Source organism: Balaenoptera physalus (genome assembly GCF_965194825.1).
Source record: "Balaenoptera physalus genome assembly, chromosome: 2".
Taxonomy (NCBI): Eukaryota; Metazoa; Chordata; class Mammalia; order Artiodactyla; family Balaenopteridae; genus Balaenoptera; species Balaenoptera physalus.
This window is the reverse complement of record NC_138883.1, coordinates 22,819,895-22,840,344: the sequence shown is the minus strand read 5'-3', so window position 1 is coordinate 22,840,344 and position 20,450 is coordinate 22,819,895. Positions and strand designations below refer to the sequence as shown.

Below are 20,450 nucleotides of genomic sequence, written 5' to 3'. Positions count from 1 at the left end.
TCTAACATGCTGCTATGTTTAGATATCCAATATACTCCTGCAGAGAGCAACGTGGGAAGTTCACATCCACAACTGTCTCATGGCTTTGGACCACGTCAGAGTCAAGCTGTGTCATGGAAGAAAAGATACCTAGCCACAGAAGTATTCCTGGGCTTTCAACCACGAGAGTAGTCAAGGACACGTGACATTCAAATCCTTTTCTTAATTGGCTGGCTCTGAAAGACATGAAGGTGCTACAAACCCCAGTCAGCCAGCCACTTCATTGTATGTTTCTGAGGTATCAGATACCAGAGGTCAACAGTAAGGGCTGACTTGGTAAAACACTCAGAGTGACTTGGGTTGGGTTTGGATTTGGGTAGGATGTGGGCATAGGATAGAGCAGGAGAGGCTAAGATGGGGACTGATGAGGTTAAAACTTAAAGGTTCAGCTGGTTTTACCAGAGCAGAGCAGATTCGTTTACTTTGTTATTAATCAAAAGCAAGGGAGACTTCTCTGAAATTTGTTTGGGGGCTTGGAATCTAAAGTTCTGCTTCTAGATGTAAGCATTTCTCCTAGCCTTAACCTAGATGTGTGGTGTTTTGTACGGAAATGAAACTAGATGGACTCTTTCATGGTTTAAATTTCTTTTTTCAAATAGGGATGAGCTGATACGTTTTTACTGCTAAACATCTGAGAACTTAAAGTTGAAAGATGTAACTGTTTTTATATCATACTTCAGAGCATGAAATGCCTTTACATACAAACTTTCCCAAATTTACTTTCCAGCTTAAGGTTCATGGTTTAGTTTTGATCCAAGAAAACCAGACGCTTTCGTGAGGACAGCTTCCTCATTTGAAGGCCATGAAAATCACAAACTTTCTGTTTTGTTTTAAATTGAGAGAAAATACTGGGACAGTTTGTTTGAGGAGGGGTATAAGAATCTTGGAAAAGGAATAACTTCCTCAATGATAATTCACACTGTTGGCCACCATATGATGTGTAGCTGGGCTTATAGTACAAATACTGAGTAAAACAATTTGAGATATTTACCCTTTCCTAAGAAAGGGTTTGCTAAGTAAATATACCACCTAATTATATGTAAGAATTTAGTCCCACATAAAACAATTATTTTTTAACTATAAGATTCAATACAGATTAGAGAAAATGTAATAAACAGTGATTCTAAGTATGCTTTACATACCTCTGACTTGCGCCTCATGCATTTACCACAGTTGAAAGGAGGAAAATGAAGAAAAATAGGCTTAATTGTTTTCTTAGCTAAGTAGGTAGGCATTTTTTATCCACATAACCTTTAAATCCAAATGCCTTATGTGCACTATTATGTTAAGCTATAGATTTTATCTCTTTATTAGTAAAAATATGTAAACTATAACAAGAAGGAAAATTCGTGATTCTGGGAAACGGCATAAGATGTTATATAACCGACTGGTTTCCAGCCTTCAAATCAGACGTTAGTCAAGGAAATAATAATGACCTTAGCCAATGGGAAAAACATCAAGCCAGATTTCTCCCAGCTGTGTTTCTCCCCTCTGTGGCCTTTAGTAACTTCAATGGAAGTTTAGTATGTTTAGGGAGAAAGATAGCCAGAAGAATCAAAATTATTAAACCAAAAGGTCAATCTTCAAATTAAGCCTTGGACCACGATCATTTCAAGAATAAGGTTTATCCCTTCCAATGTCCTAGTGCTACAAGCAATATGGCTGACCAGCCACTCAGTGGGGCTGATATCACACATTATCTTGCCAAAGGGGTGAGTAAAGGAAAAACAGTTGCTGGCTTTGAAATGTACAAATCAAGCTATTAGTGTTTCCTTAGCATTCCTTTTAATTTCCAACTCAAGCTTATGGTGACTGCAAGAGATAGGAAAAATCCTCAGAGGAGGCAGGTCCTTGGATTTAATTCCATATAAACAGAGGGCCAAGGAATTTTGACAAAATTGTTGCTCACAGAAAGCTAACTTTGCCTTTGAAGTTCTTGTGTGTTCCATACTTAAAGTCAGACACCTTTATTCATCCAACCATAGTATGCGGCCTTCAATAATATGATATAATGCTTTATTTTTTTTAGATTAAAAAAGGTCTTTCATAAGATCCCTCTCTGTTATAAAATCATCGGCTAACATGTTTTCAAGGATTTGCCAAGTACACATTCTGAATTACCTTCACTTTTCAGGCCTAACTGGCCTGATGTAATTTTTTTTTAAATGACCACAGATGTGCTAATAATGCTTTAGATCAGTTTCTATTAAAAAGAATGGACCACATGAAGTTCCTCCTAACACATTAAGTGAAAAGCTATCTAAACCATTATCTGTAGGATTTAAATAAAACCTGTCAATTTTCTCCCTTATTCCCTTGCCAGTTAGTCATTTAGATCCAAGGAGATAAAATACCAATATTATGGTACTGGTCAAAACATCAAGGAAAAAATACTGACATAATTTTTCAATACCCCAGATATTACTATAGAGTGATACCACTCCCACTAAAACCTCTGGTGCTCATTAGCACATTAATGGATCCAAGTCTTAAGGTTAGATACAAACAAATCAAACCTGCTTAGTGGTGTCTACTCCAGAATTTCTCCAGCCTGCCTGAACACATCACTCCTTTTCTCACGTAATTCCTAGTGCCAAACAAACTCTGGGACATGCACACCTGTATTTATGTCTCTTTTTTCCTTCTTAACACCATGACTGGCCTATAGTAATAACTCAGTAAAAGGTTTTTGGAATGAATAAATGGCAAAATGCAAGGCTGTACTATCAGAGGTTATGTAGATTGTATTGGTAAATTTTGAAATAAAATCTCTCTGTCTTCCGTAGTGACCACTGAGTTCGAGTTCATGGAGAATGCCATTTCTTCTGCACATTCAAATGTGGTAAGTTAGGACAACGTATCTTGAGTAGAAAAAGAAGCATCTTCATGAAATATGAGAAATCTAAAAAGCGAGTAGATGTTAACAAACACAAAATGTAATGCACATTACAAAGATATCTCTTTATTGTCCTTGTCTGTTCAGAATCTTTCCATTATGACTCAGTGGGATTTAGTTCCTGGATGTTTACTCTTATTTAGCATTTAATAGAAATCTTTCTCCACTGGTAGATCAGCATGTAAAGGGGATAGGTTCTTAAAAACACTTTGATGTCGAGAAAGGCTAAGACGCTGAAAGCGGATAGATAGTACCAAATTATACTAGAACTCTTGGCAAGTAAATGTCATGGACACAGGAGTTTGGTGCTGTGATTTTGGTCAGAGTAAACCAAAGATGGTCCAGGATATGACTGGAGTGATCACAGTGGGATATTTGGCCACAAAAAGACAAATAAATAAATTGCGCTATGAATGAATTCTTTAGAGCTCTACAATTCAAATATCATTTGTAAATTCTTTATTGCTATAAAAAATGGATGATTGGAAAAAAACTTTAAGATACTGCACGTAGTAGCAGACTGCTGAGATGATGGATGTAACCATCCTGAGCATTTATAAAGTGGACTGCCTCATATTATATATGCATATCTCCATGACATGTTATAACACATGATAATTTATGAGGGAGAAAGCATCAAAATAAAATCAGTTGTATATAAACACTCCCTGAATTTAATTTTTGAAACACCTCAATTATAAATCCAAATTTGGGTCAGAAAAATGTGACTGACGACACCTGAAAAAGGAAAATGCAAGGTGAAAAATATTATTCTTTCTCTGCTGGTATAAGTTGCCAATAAGTTAGTTGCATGTCATTCACGAGCTGATATCATTTGGATTGGTTTAACTTATATCATCCACAAAGACCAACTGCACTGTTATTTCAGTCAATGGTTGGCAACGCTGAAGAGCAGAAGCTACAGATACGTCTGCTAGAGAATCTGGGCCAAACTGTGGCAAGGATACATATGTTATTATTTATAAAACACTCATGTAAAGCAACTAATTACATTTTGCTGTTTTTGCTTTCGTATTCCTCCTTTTTGGACTGTGGACTTGTTCCATCCATCAGTAAACTTGTGGCATCTTCCTTGATTGAAGGTGAATCTGGAGCAACTGTTCTTTGGATAAATGCTGGCAAGGGAGGAGAAAAGAGAAAAATAAACCTAGATGAATAGAATCCCTGGGCTGACAAAATTGTCAGTAATCACTGCATTTGATCTAGTTTTCTGTAAACTTTACATGGACTAACAAATCTTCGATGTAGGAATAAAATAGTTTACTATATTTTTAAAAACACATGTTCATGGGATTTAATTTTGTTTGTTTTAGATTTGAAGAGTGAGGGTGGAAGATGTGTGTTTGTTCAGTATATAGTGATATTGAAGCATGCAGAATTTTAGAGGACGAAATCTTAAGGGCCTCCTTTTCACAGAATCCTCTTTTTCACACAGAAGGAAACAGACTCGATCTGGAATCTAGGTTTACTGTTTTTCTACTACCTCTTACCTCTCTTCTGAGCTCCAGACGCCTATATCCAAATGTCTATGTCAAATACTCCCACCTGATTTATAAACTCTGATGTCTGCCCATCCCTTGCTCTTCTTCATCTTAGAAAATGATACACTCATCCACCCAGTTTCTCAAACCCTGGTTCCTTCTTTCCTTTGGCCTGCCTGCTCGACCCATCCAATTTGAGAGGAAGTTCTGAGGACTCTACCGCCCATTTCACCTGAGTCCTTCTGCTTCACACCACCTCCATTCCCATCAGCCCAGCCCAAGCCACCATTTTCTCTCTTTCTGTTTTCATCTTGCCTCCTTCTCCACACACCAGAATTATCTTTCTAAAAGGTAAATCAGATTATGCCACTCTACTGCATTAACCCTTCCCTCCCCTGCCCCCCCCCAGCCTCCCAGCGAAATTAGAATAAAATCCAAACACCTGATGGTGGCTGAAAAGGCTCCACCAGGACCTCAGCTCCTACCACTCTCTCTCCCAATCACTCTCTCCCTCACTCATTCTCACTCTCCCCCCTTCTCTCCCTCCCTCCCTCTCTCACTCCTTCAGTGTTCCATCTCTCTCAAAGACCATACCCCTTTCTTCTCTGGGGCCTTTGCACTTCTCCCTCTATCAGGAAAACTCTTCCCATCCAATTTTAACTCAGCTGGTTCTTCTTGCCATTCAGGTTTCAGCTCAATTGTAACCTTCTGATCACTCATATAAAGTTCTGGTCCTGGTACCTTCTATCATTTCACCTTTATAGCACCAGTCACCATTTTGCTTGTTTATTGCTTACTACCTGTTTCTTGCATGAGATGAGGTGACCTTTTCTGTCTTAGTCACTACTGTATCCCCCCCAGAGCCAAACACAGAGCCTCGTGCATAGTCTCTTAGTAAATGTTGTCTGAACACGTGGATATATTTTAAGGGATTTCAAAACGATAGTCAACTGGGGATTTTCTAGCTGCTTTCTAGAAAGCATTTATAGAGTATATACTTTGTCAAATCGCAATAATCAGAACTCAGTTATTTAAAAATATCTGGCACCTAATTGGTCAGTGAAAAGATAGTCACCAAAAAAAAAAAAAAAAAAAAGCACTGTCACATACAATGAACCTATAAGATGGAGAGGTAGAAAGATTGTGCTTTCATGAAATAAATAAATCCTATAAAGGACAAGAAATAATTTTTTACATCAGCAGTACCGCCACATTTTTATTGCTATAAATCTTTGGCACTTTATTTTACAAGTTTGAGGAAAGACGACACATGAAGCATACATTCAGTTAACCAGGGGGTTCCCGAAGTACAACACGGAAGTGGAGAGTATTGCTGTTCTCGCTGTGGATAAGTCCCATCTGAGGGACTTAAACCTCCACTAAAGGAACGTCAGAAAACAAATTAAGAATACTAACTTTTCTTTTTATAGCGACATATTCTGAAGTAAGGAAGTGAAAAAAAAAGTTCTTGTTAGTAACTTTCATTGATTTGCTTTTCTAAGAAAATCAAGTTAAATTAATATGTAAGATTCACTTCCAACTCCTGAAGTAATCTTCAGATAACATTTTCCCCCCCATGAAAAATCACAGTCCTTTTCTTTTGGGGATTATTTATTTATTTATTTACGTAAACATTGTTTACCACAATGTTAGAATTATGGAAAAATTGCCATCTGCATTTATTTTTTAAATTGAGTTTATAGATACCGACTCCACAAACATTTAGCGTCTGAATCTCAAAGAACTCGACATTTCGAGGAGTCATCGGTTTACTCCAGACTTCACTCAAACCCAGTCTGGTCCGGGCCCCAGGAGTGAAGGCCCTGTCCTGAGTTGTGTTCCTTTAGCCTAAAAGGAGCTATACATGGAGACCAGTGGTCAGTCACTACTTATAAAAAGTAAAAATGACAGTTTCAAAAGCTGGCATTATGAGTCTCTCTTACTAAGCCCCCACTGTCTACAGGCCGCAGGTAATAGAATCCAAGCCTCCTAAAAGAGTGTCCTGAATCATGGCCACAGCTTCCAGCCAGCCAGGATAAATTTGGTAGTAATCACAGCTCTAAATAATGGATTTCTGTGTTCCTATTTCCAATGGTAATATAAACTTACAATTTATATATTTCTTCCCTTCTTCCTGGCAGGACGAATCTACCTTTTCTTGAACTGACCTGAACTACACAAAGCTGACATAAATTACTACTTAAAACAAACTTTCATTAATGCTGGATCATTTCAGAGACCACAAATTATGCAGTATTTTCCCATTTCCTTTGTTTTTTCCGTGGTCAGTGATTCTACACTTTCGTTTGGTCACAGTTTTGACAGGGCACCTAAGTCAGCAGAATGAGTGCCTTAGCGTCAACAGCACAGACAAAAGGGTCTCCTCCAGTACCAATCCCAACCTGAGTAAGAAGCAGCCTGTTCTGTGGGCTCATAAACTCATGTCTGCCTCAGCACCTCAGTCACTCCCCAGGTCTCCATACAGGCCTCAGCTGCTCTAAACTCCACCCACCAGCTTTCATGCTTCATTCAGAGGTTAAGAAAATCCAGCACTCGCTGGTCAGACATAAAAGCTGGGGTTTTCTCAGGAGCGTTTTATTTTTGTAAGATTCCTTTTTAGCCAAAGCGTACATACATACACATATCAAATAGCACCAAAGGGCTACATAGAAAGACAGCAGTCTCTTGCCCCATCCCTCCCGGTGCCACACTCCTGCTTCCCAGAGTCAACCACAATCAACCCTTTTAGCTTTATTTTCTGTATTTGCTTCAGTTTTTGAAAGAAAAAGCTGATATTGCTATTTTCTGATTTATCATTTTTAGACTTATCCACACCCATCCACTTTCCCTCATCCCATCCTCCCTATATAGTTACATCTGGACTTGTAGTTATGTCAGTAGTATTTACATTATTATGACTGTGTAAATATGGCTCACACAAACCTAATAGGTCTACTATGACAAATGTTTCTTTTCTTGCTCATTTTTTCCTGGAGTTATTAATTGATTATTTATTAAAATTCATTAATAAATTAATTTTAATTTTTGTTTTTTTATTTACTCTTCATAACCATTCTTAATTGTTTCTAATAGCTCAGTTATACCTACACTAATATGTCTATTAGTAGTTTTTCTAAGCACTCAAATGAATCACATAATCTATCAGTTTTTTGTTTATTTCCTAAAGATTCTCCTGATGGAATCTTTTCTTTCTTCCTTCACTATGAGAGAACTAAAGAATATGAGTGTCCAGATTAAAAGCCCCCCCCCCCCCCCGCCAACCCTGTCCCAGCAAATAGTTAGAAAACTCAATAAAACAAGACCCACAGGGAGGCATATCATCACAAAACTCACTTGGGTTAAAGAGACAATCCTAAAAGTTGCCAGGGGTGAGAGGGGGCAGTGGTGGTGAAAATGATCACGTCAAAGGAATGGGAGTCAAAACAAAAAGACATAAGGTTTTTCAACAGCAACACTGGATTTTGGAAGATGATTCTGCAATGACTTAGAAAAGTCCTTTTTTTTTTTTTTTTTTCTCTTTTTAGAAAAGTCCTTTTTAACCTAGAATTTTATAGCCAGCCAAAGTCTCAGTCAAGTGTGAATGGAAGAAACCCATTCTCAGAAATACAAAAACTGAAAATATTTACCTCCCTTTCTTGGATGTGCTCCCACAAAAGATGTGCAACAGCTGTTTGTTGGGTGAGCCCTCATCATCCACCCCACTTCTGGCCTTGGTTCTGTTTTCTTTGGTCTCTCATCCCAGGACTCTCACTAATCAGGTACTGTCCTTCTTGTATTGATTTTCTGAATATCTTATCTTTTCTCTCTTATTGTCCCATTCTTTCTTTTTCCTTATCTTCTACTTTGTTTGTACGTTTCTCAACTTTGTTTTCCTAGTTTATAACTTTCTTTATAACTTTCTTTCCTAGTTTATAACTTTTTTATAACTTTTTAAAGTTATAAACTTTCTAGTTTATATTTTAAATTTCTGAGACCTCTTATCCTGTGTTCCTTTTTCATAGCATCTTGCTCATATTTTTACTAAATGTACTGTTTTCTCATTTCTCTGAGGGCATTAATGATATTTTTAAGATATCTTCCATCCCCTGTATTATCAAATTACTGTAGGCTCCATTTTTCTCTTTGTTGATCTTGACAGATCTCCTTTTTAATTTTGAAGGTTCAAGAAAAATTACAGGACAGTTTCTATAACTAAGCTGAAAGTGTTTGTGCTACAAAAAAGGAGAAGTATTCAGGGTGATTCTAATTCACTTCCAAAAATACTACATCATGAAAAAGATACAGAAAAGTCAAGGTTCATCAGAAAAGCAAATAAGAATAAACATTATTTCTAAAAATAAGTTTATTAAATCACTTAAAATTATTAACAATAGGTACCTATGATTAAACTTTAAAGTATCCTTAAAAACACGGAGGTAGGTATGGGAGGAAAATCATAAAACAAACTTGTCAAAAAGAACAGTAAAACTATGTGTAAATAAATAAATAATTTATCAATAAATTAATAAAGAGGTTTACTTTCTAAGCTAAATTTTCAGTCAGATTGTACAATATAGACTATAATAAGTATTTTCTTATCCAAATTATGTTCTCAATGATATTTTTTCCTATTCTTATTTAACTTTATTTCTTTTTGAGCCAGTGTATTTATATAGAAACTTACGGCAGCCTATGAGTACTATATCTTAGAGAAATGACCAGGGCTAGTCATGAAATGTTACTGAATGAAAAGCTGAATACAGTTTCTTTTATTGCCTGTCACAATATTAAATAAAATTCTAAAAAATTTCATGTTTTCCCCTTAATGTCTTCTAACCACTTTCTTCTAGGTACCTTTCTAGGGAGCCTTATGAAAGTCATAATGGCAAAATTCAATACCAGTAGAACAATGACCTCTGTGCTCATATCATGGTGCTGTTTATTTCCAGGCTCTTAAATGCCTTAATGGATGGGATACCACGATGTATGATGGTGCTCTGTCCCCACCCTCCTCCTCTTCCATGCTTACATACATCAAACAGACGTGAGGAAATTTTTCCATTGCTTAATATGAAAAATAAAAATTTTGTCCTATGTGTATATCACATTCTGAGGTACAGTAACCAACCTGAGATATGATCCAAATTGAAGGGTGACTGCCAGATTAGAATAGCAGAGGGTTTATGAAAATGTATAGAATCACTTGGTAAAATGGTTAGGACAGGAAAGGGAAAATGCTTAGCTTTTGCAATAAAATAATCATGATATAATGGAAGCCAAACTATTTATCAGAAACCAATAAATATTTATTTGATGAATCCATGAATATAAATCAGCAAAAATGAGAGTTATCATTTTTGGATTTGACCTACTTCCTTGTGGCTAATTTTGATACTTTATTTTATAGCAACTAGTTTTTTTAAATGACAGCATTGTCAAATTGAATGTACAGACTCTATGTCCACGGAAAACTGAAGAGCTAAATGGTTATCTAACTAAGAATCTATTAACATTTGAGTCCCAAATGGATTGGATAAAAGTGGACTTGAAATAAAAAACTCATACACTCATTCATCTAATATTAATTGAGGCTTTACTATGTGCCAAGTTCTATATAGGATGCTGAGGAAACAGTGGTGCATAAAACAGACATCACTCCTAACATCATGGAGTTCACTCTTCGGTGAAGAGAAGAATCAGTAAACAAAATGTCACTCAAATAGCAAATAATTCCATAATTAGTATGAGAAAGGTTTTAAAGGAAAATTGTAATGCTTTGTGGGCACTCATAACAGAAACCATACTTAAAACTGTGAGTTCTGAAGGCTTCTTTAAGGACATTACATCCAAGGTGAAGCATAAGTGGTGGGAGATGGTATCCTGAGTCAACAGACTCGCACTTCGTTAATGTGTGTGACATTTTATCTACATTTACACTGTATTATTCACAGAATGAAATCGGACAATAATAGTTTTCATATCCTTATTCTTTGTACAAAATTAGATATTTTTGAACAGTTCTATGCAAAGATTTTCTACTTTTTGATGACTTGAATTTTATTACAATACCATCTAACTTCCTTACCCCACTCATCCATAGTTACTAGCAATCTCCAGGCCAAAAAAAATTTGCTTAATTAAGATTATTACCTTGGGTAATTCATTTTCCGTTTTTATGAGAAGTGTAAGGTCTAAAAAGAAGCGATTCCGTGTATTTTTAGTAAGTTGGGTAATATTATAAATGTACTTGGGTATTATTTGTATGATTCATAATGAAAATTTTTTCAAACTTACAACATGAATATTACTATCATGTACTGGCCTTATGCTTTAATCTTTCCATGAGTTGCATTTTCTTAAATCCAATTTAAAAACTGGTACAGGACATCATTACTTACAGTTCAAGTGTGAAAACTGTGGACTAGACAGGAAGCAACTGTGATCCTGCCAAGAGGATGACTGATCTAACCCACGAGCGTGGGAACTTTCAGCAAAGTTTCTGTCATCCTAAAAGAGAAAGCACAGCATTTCAGTTCAAATCATTGAAAAATGTAAGGCTTGGGATTCACTTAAATGTACTGAAAATAAAATTGAACCTCAAGATACCAGCTATGTCACACCACAATTTAATATAATTATAATCCTCGTAAAAAATAAAATACATGGATGTTAAAGAAAAATATGAAAAAAAAGAGAGAGAGAAAGAAATCATCTGTAGCCATAACAGCATGACATATTTCTTTCCAGTCTTTTTTTTCCTGTGGATAAGATTTGTAAATATTGTTGTAAAACTCTGTGTTATTTATTTACATTTAATAATATAAACATTTAAAAAGTCATTAACCTTCAGCTTTATGTTACTCATATACTGTCTAGTGAATATACCATGCTTTACTCAAGTATTACTCTTCTGGGCATTTAGGTGGTTTCCAATGTTTTACTCCTATAAATAACACTATGAGAAATACCTTTAAATACATAACCTTTCCCATATTTAGGACTATTCCTTATGACAAATTCTTGGGTGGAAATACGGGGTCAATAAAAACAATCTGATGTTTTTAAATACATTTACCTAGACTGATTTCCATAATGATTATACAAATACTCATTCAACAAATATTTAACACATAAACCAAAATGAATGCAGAAAAGGTCCCTGTCCTCATGGACTGTATGAATGTGTCCTTTTCCCCAAATCTTAGCTGAAAAAGGGAATTAGGAAATTATATCTTTGAATAATTTTACTAATTAAATAGGTTAAAAAACAGGTGCTTTAAGATACGTTTACTTGATTAAAAATTGCAATATTTTTCTCTTAAATGTTTTCTAATTATTTACTACACTTCATTTTTTCTTTCTTGCACTCATTCCTTTATTCAACAGTCGTTTATTTGGCACCTACTACGTGCTGGTCAAAGAGCAAATAAAACTTTGGCGTATATGATCATGAAATATTCAGGATTGTAGGAGAGAAAGGCATTAAACAAACTATACAAAACACAATATAGTTAAAAACTATGATAAGAGCTATAAGAAGAAGAATGGGAAATAATAGGCAGAACTACATTTAGATTTGGGATCCAGAGAAGTTTCCTCTGGTAGGTGATATTTAAGGCAATAATTTGAATGCTGAGTATGAATCAATGGATTAGCCAGGTGAAAACTCATAGGTGGAGGACGGAAAAGTGGGAGGTAAGGGGGAGCAGGAGGGTGGTCAGGGAGTGGTGCTCTAGACTCGTGTGAAGGTGCTAATAAGGTAAGAAAGAGTTTGGTGTGTTTGAAGAACTGAAGGAAAGCCCATGGCTTAGGCACACTGAGCCTGGGGAAGTGGTTACAATGAGATCCAGAGGTGGGATTTGGATGCGGGGTTTTTTTTACTTAAGTACACTCGGAAGGCAATCAAGGGTTTTGAGGAGAGGAATGACATGCTTTGATTTGTGTTTCTCAAAGATTACTCTGGCCTCTTTGTGGAAAACAGACTGAAACAGCACAAATGTAGAAGTGGGAATACCAGTTAAAAGACTGTGCTTGAGGATGACTGCGGGGTCAAGGGAGAGGAAGGGATCAAGAATGGTGCCAAAGATTCTAGATGAAACAACTGCTGGTTAGGTGGCCTAAACAGATTCTTCAAAACAGTAAGGCCTCATGTAGCATGACTATCTGATGAATTAGTTGTCGTTCTCTGCACTAAGTACCAAGTTTATATTTTATTTCTTTGTCACATATATATGTATGCAAACGCAAAAGAAAGGCCAAAAAAGAACACGTGTGTGTGTGTGTGTATACGTGCACACACACACGCAAACTCACATACACGTCTGTAAAAGACATTTATTCTGAGCTAAAAGCATGGACATAATCCTAAAATGACTTAAGATCATCAGTTTTCATGTACCAAAACGGAGTTTAGGTTCATTTAAGATGAAGGCCCTGTGGTTTTTAACCAAGTGATTTATAGTTTTCACTAATTATGAGAATTTCATAAGAAACTGGCAGTCATTCATTATAGGATTGCTGGAAAGGAAAGGATATGCAGTTGACGCTTGAACAACGCAGGGGTTAGGAACACTGACCCTCTGTGCAGTCAAAAATCCACATATATATATGTGGATTATAGTTGGTCCTCTGTATCCATGGTTCTGCAACTATGGAGTCAACCAACTGTGGATTGTGTAGTACTGTAGTATTTACTATTGAAAAAAAAATCTGCATGTAATTGGACATATGCAGTTCAAACCTGTGTTGTTCAAAGGTCGACTGTATTAAACTTCCTCATTTTCTATATATGAAAAAAAAGAAATGTGAGTGGTTGAATAAGTCAACAATTTTAAGGGAAAGGGATACAGTCCTAAATTGTATGTACATATTAACACAGTGCCAAAAATATATGAAGCAAAACTGATAGAACTATAAGGAAAAAATAGACAAAACCATAATTATAGTTGGATATTTCAACATTCCTCTCTCAGTAACTGATAAAACAGTAGGCAGAAAACCAGTAAACATAAAGAAGACTTGAACAACAGTACTGGCCAGCTAGACCTAATTGACATTTATAGAATACTCTACCCCAAAACAGCTGATTACAAGTATTTTTCAAGCACACATCCAACATTCTCCAAAACAGACTACATGCTGGGTGATAAAACAAATCTCAATAAGTTTAAGATGACTGAAATTATACAAAGGATGCCATCTAACCACATGGGGTGAAAGAAGAAATCAAAAACAGAAGGATATCTGAAAAATTCCCCAAAATTTAGAAATTAAAGAACATACTTCTAAATAACTCATGGGTGGGTCAAGGTAGAGATCAAAAGAAAAATGAGAAAATATTTTAACTATATGAAAAGAAAAGCATAATTTATCAAAATTTGTGAGAATCAGTTAAAACAGTTTGGAGGGAAATGTATAACATTAAACGTGTATATTACAAAAGAAGAAATGTCTCAAATTGATAATCCAAGTTTCCACCTTAAGAAACTAGAAAACGAAGAGCAAATTAAACCTACATTAAGTAAAAGGAAGGAAATAATAAAGATAAGAGCAAAGATCAATTAAATAGAAAGCACAAAAGTAGTGAAAAAATGAAACCCATACTGTTATACTTTTTAAGATTAATAAAATTTTAAAACCTCTACTGAGATTAATTAAGAAAAAAAGAGGGAAGATATAAATTGCCAATATTAAGAATGAAAGAGGAATATTACTAGAACGTCTATAGACATTAAGAAGGTAATTAGGAAATATTTTGAACAACTCTGCCAATGTATTAGACAACTTAGATAAAATGGGTACAAGTAAACAGCCTTAAAATGTGTCATCCAGTAGTTCTAGTTCTAGGCATCTATATTAGGTTAATAAATTAAAAATATGGACAAAGATTTTTATACCAAGATGTTCATCAAGTGACTACTTATAATAGCAAAAAGCTGAAATTAACCTTAAATTTCCAACAATAGGAGATCAGGAAAATAAAGTATGGTAGAACCATAGTGATAATAATGACGATGATAAAGAAAATTCCCACATATATACAATGTTACATGAAAAAAGGAGGAAATAAAATTATCAACAAATGGTGATTTCAATATAAAAAGATATTTATAAGTAAGAGCTGGGAAACATACACCCTTAAATTACGCAAATAGGTTTTTAACAATATTTGTTGTATTATTTATTTTCTTGTTAATTTTTTCTGTATTTCCTAAATATGCCATATTTTTAACTGTCATATGCCAAGAAACTGGTTGTATAATTAAAAATATAAGTGGTTCTTTTTCTGGTAACAGAAAAGATATAATCTATGCTTTGATGCCAGTTGATTTTGTTTTAGAAATTTAAAACCATACCTTGGGAAGAGCGAATAGGATTTGACTATCCTGTGTACTTCATCCTTCCTCTGGGAGGCACATTTTGAGGCTGTCATTGCGTCATCTGCTTCATTCAGCAAGACGCCCAGACTTACGCCTCCACTCCTGTTCTTTCTCACTGTCTTTCTCAGCCCAGGTGTCAATGGGCAAAATGTGAGTGTTTGCTTTTCCTTATTTTTTCCTTTCTCTTACTGGCCCATAATCAACTAAGCATCTCTTAGCGGGAAACCATATATTACGCTTTTCTCTTTCACATTCTATATAGGAACCACGATTAAGTGGAGATTTCTAGCATTGATTGAAAGCATAATTCTCCCTTCTATCTGTGTATCTTCCAGCTCCACACAGGCCTTTAGTATGGCACATCTGAACTATAATAGCCAGATCCACGGCTCTGCTTCTAGTTGGCCCATGTCAACTCATTCTAAAGTAGCTATTGGAATACACCTGGGACTCAATGAACAGTTGACCCTTGAACAACACAGGTTTGAACTGTGTGTGTCTACTTAAACACAGATTTTTTTTCAATAGTAAATACTATAGTTCTACATGATCTGCTATTGGTTGAACCCAAGGATGTGGAAATGTGGATGGGGAACTGTGGATGCGGAGGGCTGACTACAAGTCGGATTTTCCACTGCATGGAGGGTCGGTGCCCCTAACTCCCGAGCTGTTCAAGGGTCAGCTGTATGTCTTTAAGTTCCCAAATTTTCTAAGTCTTCAAAAGACTGTCAGAATCCCCAATGCTACCTTGAAAGATAACTAATGAAATGAACCCTGAAAGAACATACTAAAAGAAAAATATTCCACGATCCCTTTGAACAATCAACATATCAGAATATGAAAACAATATCTTCATATTCTCCAATTATACATTGATATTTAACTTGTGGAATTTCTATCTAAGTAAAGTTTACAGGGTGACCATAAGATGACTGTTTCTTTCTAATTCCTACCTGTTTTTCAATTAAATAGTTAAATATTAAAAAGGAAGTACTGGTTAAAAAGGAAGATTCTTTGCAATTTTAATAATCCTAGCTTTTGCTTTTTGCCAACTCTTATATCCTTAGCACAGGGACCTATTTTTATTTCTGTCTTAAGTCTCAACAAGCTATTTAGCCAGAATTCCCTGCAAAAATTCCACTGGGTGAAGGAACTTGCATTTTCTAATATTTTCCCTGGGTTTCTTCCACTTCTCTTTCATAACCCACATTGTAATTGGTTTCTTAAAAGTTGTTCCAACCCAACTAAATCTTTTTGCTAAACTGATCTCTAATGATTAATATTTAATGATGCCCACCAAGTATTTTTCTCTCAGAAATACTGTAAGTTCAAAGTTTATAAGACAAATGATGCATTTAATTTTTTTTAAATTTTAATTTATCCAACTCTTCCCCCAGAGAAAAGGAAAAAACACTTATGTGTTTCTGAATCTGTGGCAGAAATGTTATCCTGAATTTGTCTCTAGCTTAACAATGCACTGTTCCCCACTCTTAATTCCCAATTCTCCATCAGTGCTCGAAAAAGCTTAACCTCTTCCTCAGTAAACTTTATTCCTATTTGAAACTTCAATCTGGACAGTTTACTTAAAGTCTGCCCTCCTTAACTCAATCTGCATGGCTGCTATTATATAGCGTTTTACCTCCATGAGGGTGGGGCTTTGATCACCTCTTTCTACCTACCCATCCCAACATTCCACAATTTAGCACAGTGCCATTTGCATTAAGGAACTCAATAATGATCATATATAATTATTCTTGACCAAAGTACAGAAATGAAAGTTTGCTATGTGGAAGTTGGGAAGAAGGAGACTGTCACTCTCACATTCTCAGTTTCTTCATATAAGGAAATGAGGGCACTGGACCAGATCATCTCCTAAGATTTCTCAGCACTAACGTTTTCTAATTCTAATCTACCCGAGCAGAACCACTGAACAACCAGTACATCTAACTATGCAAACTATCTTTTCCAAATTTATACCATAATACTATAAACATGAAGCCAGTCTCAGGAACAGACTCATGAAAATACCGTATTAGATCAGGCCATTTGATAAATTTACCTTTATGCAATTGATTATTTTATGGTATAAAATTTAATATTACTAGTGACTCACTAATGAAAAAGATCATACTCAGTTTTTGTTTTGTTTTGTCTTTTTACTCATTTTGGACTTGGCTCTACATGACTTTAAGCCATTTTCAGAAACTGAATATATTCGTAGTGGGTAGAAATTTGCCATAAACAAGGATACTCAAGAAGGTGTCAGTGACTTAAGAAACAAAAGCAGAGATGCAGAGATATTTTATAATGATGGTGCCTCACTGGAATCAGTGCTTCCTCTCTTAAAGTGACTATGTCAAAGGAAACAGTGATTGTTTGGATGAATACGTTATAACATGTTTATTTAAAAGCTAATAAGACATTTAATTGGTATTCCTTATGTATCTAGTATTCCTATCTAGACTTTTGAATTCGACAGGATTAACAATGGTATCTTTATAGTTAAACTCCTTCATAATCTTTCTTAATGTTCTTGTCGAGTAAATTATTGGGAAAGGTGAAGAAAGCATGTGGCTTGTTAGGGGAACTGGGTTTGGTAGAGTTAAAAAAATGTGCTCATCTAAGTACCCATGTTGACTCCTAAATAAGCACTTTTGATCCATTGCTATTTTCAGGTTTTATACCAAAGAAAAATACCAACTCATTTGGCAACCTTTTGTTTAACTTTTAAAGAGCAAGATGTAATCAACTAGTTAAATATTATGGCTGGATCACTTCAAAAGCATAAAAATTGCTTCAGAGTTCAGCATGATTTGATTGCCTACGAGGTTTCAGATGTGTCATCTAAGGATTACTGGAAAAACAGCAATTAAATTTTTGTTAGAATTCCATAAAAGGCTAAAGTTAGAAAAAAGAAAGTTTAATCACCAATTTAGCATGAATTGTGTATTCTGGAGCCGAAGATAAGGCAGACAGTGTCTACCCTCAAAAATCATACAATCCAGTAGAATAGCATTTCCCAGATTTCAGTATTTACCTATAGTTATCTTACTATTTCTTTTATGTTAACTTAAAGATTAGCCTTGCACCCTAAATCTCTATATAGGAGAGGCTTAAAGGATGGCAAAATTGCTTGGGGTTGGGGGAAGCATGGAGTTATATTTACGTAGGAGATTACATGGGATTTCTTAACAAAGCATGGAAAGAGGTGGTTATAAGTGAGATAACTGGGGTATTCTGGGGTTAAAGCTCCCTCAAATTCCCCCATGATTGCTACTACTGTTCCCAAGCAATATTTGTAAAATTATCTGAATAATACACTGGTGATATATTTTAGTAGTCATTAAATAAAAATCATCTACAGTCTTGAATTGCACGAGGAGTTATGCATTGCATGCTTCAGAAGCTACAATTGTAGAAGATTTAAGATATGTACAGAAATAGCTGACCTTAGAAAGAAAGTGCTAACAGCCATTAATTGCTATGAGCAAAGCATAAACAAACCACGGAGAGATTCAAGGAGGGAGAAATAGCTTCCAGGAGCAAAGCACATTCTTATAGCATACACATGCTTACATTGAACAAATATGACAAAGGGCTTCGGCAAACTCTGCCTTCATAACCTGTGCTGAAAGCCATTATCAACACTTCCTCACCTACCTCATCTTATCCTGTAAAACATCTGCTTCTTTAAAAAGAAATTGCATACTAACTCTTCTACTAGAAATTGAAAATCATGATTTTCTTTTCAGGAGGAGGAAGGATGGGAACAAAATATGCCTTTTGTGATTTTACTAAAAAATCCACTGCTAATTAAAACCATATATTTAGCATGGGTAGAGAGCAGAAAGGGCAGGTAGCAAATGCGAATATCTTGGACAAAACCATGCTCTTTCATGAATTCAGATTAGCAATGCTGTGTTATTGGCTGACTTTTGAACATTCTGTTCTATTTGAAACAGCTGGGACAGCAAGGAAGTCTGTATGTCCTACAGAAACCCAGTTAGGCCGAACGAACGAGAAGCTGTGAAATGCTTCTGTTGTCTACACAGAGACAGTTTGGGTCAGATTCAGCTTTGAATTGAATTCTAAATTTAAACTTTTAGATCAGGCTTTGACCAGTTAACTTGGTAAGCTTAGTACAATATTACATTATGCTCTCAGCAGTTGTGGACATTGGTCCTCCTAAAAATCTCAATAGGTTTCTAGAAATCTGATCATTTGGTCCTGGTGATTGCCATGGGAGTAAACAGCAGGAGATGGTTCTCTTTCTGGATTGAAAGAGAACCTGACTTGTACACTTTCTGCTACACTTCCCCTCCACCAGCAGTGCTGCCATATTGGATGTCTCACTGCCTTCTGACATCAGCAACAACATGAGAGCAGCCAGCTGCCAACATAGTTCTGCTAGTCCAACAGTTATTTGTCTGCCAACAGTAATACAGTCAGGGGTCTACAACTGTAGTGCTAATAGTGATCCTTTTCCCTGTACCTTGTCATCACAAGCCTCTTTTCAAGACTTGAGAGCATCTTTCTTCTCTGAACTCCCACTGCAGTTTTTTTGGGTCACCCTTACAGCATGTACCCCTTTCTCCTTTGTCCTACAGTTGTCTGTGTGAAGACTCTGAGTTCCTAAGGACTGATAATGGCTCTCCTTACTATGCCATCATCCTCTCTGGCTTCCAGCACAGCGCTTTATACACAATGTAAACTCAGTAAAGGTTTGCTGAATGTTGTATTTAACAACAACAACAAGAACAAACTTGAACATCTCACAATTAGAACAGAAGCTCTAAAAAGCAGGGATCTTTGTTTTGTTCACGGACATGATTCCCACGGGCCTATAAAGTTCCTGGCACATAGCTGAAACTCAATAAATATTTGTTGAATGAATGGATAGTATTATGACTTTATAAAGAGCTTGGGTAGTATGTTTTGGTAAAGAAAGAAAAGAGAATATTTTACATAATGTGTAAAGGAAGTAAGAGTAGATTGGTAATTTCTCCTTTCTCTAGACCAGGAATTGGCAAACTTTTCCCGTAGAGGGCTTGATAATAAATATATTAGGTTTTGTGGGCCATACAGTTTCTGTTGCAACTACTCAACTCTGCCACTGAGTATGAAAGCAGTCACAGACAACACGTGAATAAATAAATGTGGCTGTATTCCAATAAAACTTTACTTACAAAAGCAGTCAGCAGGCGAGAGTTGGCCCATGGGCGGTAGTTTGCCAAACTGTGCTCTAAAACAACTGTGCAAGAATTGTCTATAAGGATTAAGATGACTAGATTACTACTCCCAACTTGAAGACCATGCCTTCTGCATGTTTATACATCCTGCCACTTCCACCTCCAACAGGTAGTGCAGTGCTTTTGCAATATAGTATCTGTATAGTCTATGTCTGTTGCATTAAACTGAATCCTACAGTAACTGATTTCCTGGAACCACAGTTTATAGTAGAACCAATGAACTCAACAGCCTTTTCTTTGAACTCTGTCCTAGCAAAATATGACAGAAGAGCTGCTGAAATAACGTCTTATGAAACTGATGTAGTAAATGGGACACCTTATCCCTTGATAGAAAGAGTCTTAATGCCTCTTATTATTTTCTTCAAGATGTCAATAGTTAATCAGA

General features: G+C 35.8%; 2 protein-coding genes across 9 annotated transcripts in view; one reads left to right on the top strand and one right to left on the bottom strand.

The window, feature by feature from the left end:
- LOC309655771 (uncharacterized protein) overlaps positions 1-20,450 on the top strand; it is a 119,703-nt gene that overhangs the window by 59,492 nt on the left and 39,761 nt on the right. For 3 of the 5 annotated variants that reach the window (XM_082451473.1, XM_082451472.1, XM_082451471.1), the window contains exons 2-3: positions 2,826-2,881; positions 15,152-15,298. In XM_082451473.1, the coding sequence (XP_082307599.1) occupies positions 2,853-2,881; positions 15,152-15,298 (176 nt within the window). In that variant the 5' untranslated portion in view covers positions 2,826-2,852. The remainder of the gene's footprint in view (positions 1-2,825; positions 2,882-15,151; positions 15,299-20,450) is intronic. The other 2 variants (XR_014260974.1, XR_014260975.1) reach the window with 1 other exon arrangement.
- The window catches only part of CEP128 (centrosomal protein 128), a gene marked incomplete at its 3' end in the record, with an annotated part of 432,096 nt that continues 415,264 nt past the window's right edge, over positions 3,619-20,450 (bottom strand). For 3 of the 4 annotated variants that reach the window (XM_082451219.1, XM_082451220.1, XM_082451223.1), the window contains 2 exons: positions 10,836-10,944; positions 3,619-4,071 (listed from right to left, as the gene is read on the bottom strand). In XM_082451219.1, the coding sequence (XP_082307345.1) occupies positions 3,944-4,071; positions 10,836-10,944 (237 nt within the window). Of the gene's footprint in view, positions 4,072-10,827; positions 10,945-20,450 lie in introns of those variants that run through there. The other variant, XM_082451221.1, reaches the window with a different exon arrangement.